The sequence below is a fragment of the Haplochromis burtoni genome, unplaced genomic scaffold (assembly GCF_018398535.1).
Source record: "Haplochromis burtoni strain Fernald_Lab_line unplaced genomic scaffold, NCSU_Asbu1 Contig_375, whole genome shotgun sequence".
Lineage (NCBI taxonomy): Eukaryota > Metazoa > Chordata > Actinopteri > Cichliformes > Cichlidae > Haplochromis > Haplochromis burtoni.
The window spans coordinates 6,105-12,234 of record NW_024582736.1 but is presented as its reverse complement, the minus strand read 5'-3'; the positions used below and the strand labels follow the sequence as shown (position 1 = coordinate 12,234).

The 6,130-nt window shown below is 41.9% G+C and overlaps 1 protein-coding gene across 1 annotated transcript in view; it reads right to left on the bottom strand.

Annotated features, from left to right (window-relative positions):
- The window catches only part of LOC121815932 (liver carboxylesterase 1F-like), a 12,928-nt gene that overhangs the window by 3,972 nt on the left and 2,826 nt on the right, over positions 1 to 6,130 (bottom strand). Inside the window, exons 2-5 of the mRNA XM_042229036.1 lie at positions 2,568 to 2,760; positions 2,350 to 2,491; positions 1,985 to 2,118; positions 9 to 179 (exon numbers count right to left, since the gene is read on the bottom strand). Coding sequence (XP_042084970.1) covers positions 9 to 179; positions 1,985 to 2,118; positions 2,350 to 2,491; positions 2,568 to 2,760 — 640 coding nt within the window. The remainder of the gene's footprint in view (positions 1 to 8; positions 180 to 1,984; positions 2,119 to 2,349; positions 2,492 to 2,567; positions 2,761 to 6,130) is intronic.

The window sequence follows — 6,130 nt, the reverse complement described above, 5'->3', positions numbered from 1 at the left end:
AGTTCCTCTAACTGTAGATTCTTACCAGAAGAGACACGCTCACTCCACCAGCAGACTCTCCAAATATAGTAACTAATCCTGGGTCTCCTCCAAAGTTGTGAATGTGCTGCTGGATCCACTTGAGAGCTTCAACCTGGTCCAGGAGGCCAAAGTTCCCTGAAATGTGCTCATCTCCAGTGCTGATAGAACAAAATGTTATTTTTATAATGTATTTTCCCTGATTGAAACATCTTTTTACAAGACACTTCTATTCATGTGTTATTGACAGCAGCTAGTAGAGGATTCTGAAAACCACTTTTGCATTCTGTTTGTCCAGTTGGGCAGTAGCTGCATATGCCACTTCCACACATTTGCTGAAGCTGAGTGATACGGTAAAGCAGTAAAAAATTTACCAAGCTATGTTTATACCTTGTGATAAATAAAGCCAACTTTCAATTTTTTGTCTTATAAAATCAGATAAAAACACAGAAAAACAAAACCACAGTATGTTCTACTTTGATGACTTGAGTTAATTTATATTTCCATGGGTCCAACATCGAGGGAACAGTTTACCAGGCCTGGGAAAGGGTTACTCTGGCCCCAATGCTTGAACAAGGGAGATGGGAGGCACCGTAGGGGTTGGGTACAGTGTGTGCCAGTGGCGACCAAGGATGGAGACCCTGGGAGACTGATGCCCACTACTAAAGCTGGTGATGGAGACATGGAATGTCACCTTTCTGGTGGAGAAGAAGTTTCAGTTAGTGTGGGAGGTTGAGAGGTACTGCCTAGTCAGGCTCACTTGAAGGTGTGTCTTTGGCTCTAGAACCAGTCTTCTGGAGAGTCTAGTAAAAACTTGTGTGTGAGAGGAATTTAATGAGGCCATGAAAAAAGACTCAGATCTCATTGGAGCAATTCTGGAACACTATCAGGCAGCTCAGGAGGGGAAAGGGGTGCTTTACCGACATTGTGTAAAGTGCTGGTGGAGTGCTGCTGATTTCAACTGAGGATATTGTCAGGCGGCTAAAGGAAACAGGACCTCCTTTCTCTCACTGACATGTCTTCTGTAGCAGGAGCAGAGTCTGGCGACAAGTGGGGCACCTAATGCTTAACCAGGGGAGAGTTCACTGAAGCAGTTAAACAACTCCTTGGTGGCAGGGCCCCTGGAGTGGATGAGGTTCGCCTTGAGTTCTGTAAGGCTATGGATATTGTAGGACTGTCTTGGTTGACACGTCTCTACAATGTTGCGGGGAGATCAGGGGCCATACCACTAGACTGGCAGGCCTGGGTTGTGCTTCCCATCTTCCAGAAGGGGGATAAGACAGTCTGTTCCAACTATATGGGGATCACACTCCTCATCCTCCACAGGAAATTTTATGCCAGGGTTCTGGAATAGAGAGTGTGTCAATTAGTCGAACTGCTAGTACTGGAGGAACAATGTGCTTTTCCTCCCGCTCCTCCCGGGTGCGGAACACAGCTCTCTATCGTCTCGAGGCCCAAGCAGCCTACATGTGTTGTGTTGACTTGGAGAAGGCTTTCAGTTAAGTCCTTCAGAGTATTCTTCTGTGAGATGCTTCAGTAGTATGGGGGTGTCAGGCCCATTGTCATGGTTCATTCTGTCCTTATAGAACTGTTGCAAGAGCTTGGTTTGCATTGCTGACAATAAATGATAATTGTTCCTCAGGGGTACTGGACTCCACCAGGGTTGCCCTTTATCACAGATTCTGTTCATAATTTTTATGGACAGATTGGTGCTGTGACAATGAGCTTTCTCCCAAGGGTGGCTGCCCTCTCTCTTAGAGATGGGGTGAGGAGTTTGGACATTCAGGATGGACTCAGAGCACTCTTCTTCCAGATCAAAAGGAGCCAGTTAAGGTGGTTTAGGCATTTGACTAGATGCCTCCTGGACACCTCCTTGGTGAGGAGTTCTGGGCTCCCAGTGTTCCACTGGAAGGAGGCCACGGGGCCGACCCGTTGGAGAGATTATGGATGGATGGAGTTTATTTACCTGAGAAAACCCAGAAGTCCTAAGCGATACTGGATCAGAACCACAACCACGTCCTGGTAAGCAGCCAAGGCAGAGCCATCATATGTTGAAGCTGATCCCAGCGTAAAACCCCCACCATGAATCCAGACCATGACCTGGACAGAACAATAAAAGAGCATTCTGTCAAAGCTTAGAGGATCTTTTGGAGTCTCAGTCAAGCTACAAAAACTAATCTTTAAGAATTTAAACTTTAAACAGAGAAAACAGTAATGTAAACTTAAGTTTACATTTTAGATGATAAAATGTACAATTGAGTTCTAAAGATGGGTGTCTTTACTGAGATTGTGTTTAGGCATCCCTCAAAACCTACAGCAAAAGATTCTTACTGGGAGCTTGGCATTATTAGCTCTTTTTGCAGGAGTGTAAATGTTGAGGTAAAGACAGTCTTCAGAGATGTCTGGTATTTCTGCCAGCAGTCCACCGAGTTTATCAACCAGATCCAAAACAGCTTCTTTAGACTGAATGCACCTTAAAGAGAGACAATGCTAATTTTACAAATAAAGTCAATGATTTCTCCAAGTATGTTGAAGTTCACATTTCTTACATTGGTGGCTGTTTAGTGGCATCTCTTACTCCTTCCCATCCTCCTACAGGCTGAGGTGGAGCCAGTCTCAAGGAAGGGCCGAGGGGTGGTTTGGCAAATGGGACACCCAGGTAGGCATGGACGCCAGTCTCCTTCCCTTTCACACTCACATACTCACCTTTCAGGCTCCCGAGCTTTGTGTGGACTACAGGTGCTGTCAGGATATTAGAAATGACTGAAAACCTTAACCTAAAACTTTATATTTAAAAAGAATTGTTGATCGAGCTATAGCTACAGAGACATGCCTGTTATAATGCACATTTACTGTCATGGCAGTGTTTGTTTTTTTTTGGTTTAACATTACTTGTTTATTATTGTTCTTGGTTTTGGTTATCCTTTTTCTCAAGCTCTCAGTAATTTTAGTTCTCCCTCCCTCAGTTTTCATCTTAACCCGTGTTTAGTTTCTCTTCCCGTGTCCCATGTTCCCTGTCTCTTCCCAGTCAGCTGTGCCACCTTGTCAAGTCTGTGTCTTCTTGCCTGTCTTGTGTTTCCTGTTTTACTTTAATAGTCTCATTGTTTTGAGCTTTGCTTGCCCTTTGTCTCATTATATCTGATTAGTTCCAGATGTGTGTCCCTCCTGTTTCCCATTCACTCGTTACTCCCTTGTGTATTTTAACCCTGTGTTTTCCTCTGTCCGTTGTCGCGTTGTACACCCTCTTTGCTTTTTGTTACCTCAGTGCGCCTAGGAAATTCCTAGTTTTCTTATTTCTTGTTCCTTGTTTTCAATTGGCTTTTCTGTAAACCTGTAGAATTATTTCCTAAGGGCTCAAATTGTGGTCATAAATATTTTGTACTTTTAAATCAGATGCATAGTTGTGAACTGAGTTTTGTAACCTTGTAAACAAAAATATCTGAAATTTTTATGTTTTTGCGTCTATACATGAGAATTTGTGTGTATGTAAAAAAGATTTACACAAGTTACAAATTGTTTATGTTAAGGTCTGGTTACAGATACAAAGCAATAAGCTATGTGTAGAACTCTGTGTTCAAGTTCTTTGGCTGTGTGAGTTTCAACTTACTAGTTTGAATTTTGACTTTATTTTTCTTCCTTTCAGCTGATTGGTCAATGTCATGTCAATCACAAATTTAACATTCCAATCAGAGAACAGATTGTGTTTGAAGAGGTGCTTTACTGAGCTTCAGGTCCTGGAAGGGTAATACAGTTTGAAGCTGGAGGATCTCTATATGAATATCCCATAAGGTTCATACAAGCTAGGTCTCTTAACTTTCAATAACTGTTGAAAGGATAATTTTGTGCTATACCAGAAATATCTGGTATAGCACCAGATATTTTACTTTAGTATGACTTTAACACAAAGTCAGGGCTGACCAGGGACCATTGCTGTGAGTCACACTGAGCAGAATAAAGACCCTTTCACAACGGAGGCACTCATGGCTAACTAAAGCTGGGCACACACTGTGCAATTTCTGGCCCATTTTGAGCAGATTTTTCAGTCGTGCGACCGTTTTGGGGATGGGCCTGAGTTTCGCCTTAATCGTGTGTTGTGTGTAATGATAACAGCAAATCCTTATTTGCCTAGTATCATGTTTTATGTTGTTAATACTCCTAGACTGAAACAAGACATTGTGTAGTATACATTTGGTAACGAGAAGCAACTAACACCTCACAACCAGGTCCCGATCATCAATGGTCACAAGAAAATCAAACCTGTTCGAAATCCTGTCGCCCCTCGTGAGGGTGTCAACGCAGCCTCTCACACTGCACACGCGCAAACAGAAATGAAAGTGGAAAGACGTAGTAGCATGACAGTGCAGCGTGTGATCTGGACACAGGCGATAGAGGCACAACTTGAAAAACTTTGGCAAGCTCATCTGAGCATTTCAATATGGCCTCACAAAATTATCACGACCACAACAACTGTGAAAAGAGTTGGATGGACATTGCTGCTCAATTGCAGCCTGGTCGATGTTTTTCATTAGTAATTTAGCAAAGTTGATGGTGGTGGTGTACATGTACAAACCCCGAAGCACGTAAAAACTCCATAACATGTAAAAACTCCATAGCACGTACAATCTCCGAAGCACATACAAACACAACAGAAGTGCTCCAGGATGCTAGGCGCAGTGTTGAGCTTTTGTTACCTACTGGCTACACAAGTCAGGAAGTACCAACGACCGGATTTGGTGTGTGGTAGTAACAGGTAAATGAAATTTACTTTTCAATTATTTGAATATATATGAGTGCCTTTGTATAAATACACAAACAATACACATATGCTTTCAATTGTGTAATTTTAGTGATCTAGGTAGCTCTGTTTTGGAAGTTCAGTTAACGCTAGAAATGCATTTTGGAGTTTGTACGTGCTTTGTCTCTAGGGGCCACCGTATATATTTATTTATAAACATATATAAATAAAACCGCGTTTTGTTTTTTTTACATTAGTAATTCATTCTGTGCATAATTTTATATTGTTGTTAATAACAAATTAATTTAAGCAACAAAACAATCTGAAGATCCGGTTGGGAGTCGAAAGACCCGGCTCTTTTTAGTGAGCCGAGCCGAAAGAGCCGGTTCTCTAAAAAGAGCCGGAAATCCCATCACTAGAACCTGCTTGTCTTTTCAAAACATGTCTCTCTCTGACATTATAACCTCTACAAGAGTTTGTGTTGTATTATCTTCAAATGTTCAATAAAAACATGAATCGCTCATTCATAACAAAGAAAGCTTTGTAACTATCCCAACTAGTGAACAGTGTGTCATTTCCACAACACTACTCCCCCCCAGGTCCACTGGGTATTTGAAAAGGCTCTGAAGCTCCCCGTATTAGCATGAAAACCTGTGACAAAAAATTCACCAAACTCAGACACGCATAGCATGTTTTCCTTCGTGGTGCGAAGACCTGGAGGTCAGTAAAGCACCCCTCCACAGCCAAACCCATCTGTTCTCTGATTGGATTGTTAAGTTTGTGATTGACACAACATTGACCAATCAGCTGAAAGGAAGAAAAAATTGGGTCAAAATTTGTACTTCTAATTTGAAAGTCACACACAAGCAGGGTACATGAGCTCAGAGTTTTTTGCTTTGTATCTGTAACCAGACCTTAACCAAAAAAAATGTAACTTGTGTAAATCTTCTTTTACACACACACAAATTCTAATCTATAGATGCACAAACATAAAAATTTCAGATATTTTTGTTTACAAGGTTACAAAACTCAGTTCACAACTACGCATTTCATTTACAAGTACAAAATATTTATGACCACAATTTGAGCCCATATATTTCCAGGAATAAAGCTGCCGTTTTCGGTTAACATCCCGTGTTTGAGTGCCTTGTTTAGGTCCAACATCCTGCCACACAGGTGTACATTGCCATTTACACTACACGAGCATTTTTATTATGATTATTTTGTTTGTTGGTATAAGTGGTTTAAATAATCTGACCAAGTGTGATACTTCATCCACCCATCCATTCGCTTCCGCTTATCCTTTTCAGGGTCGCGGGGGGCGCTGGAGCCTATCCCAGCTGTCATAGGGCGAGAGGCAGGGTACACCCTGGACAG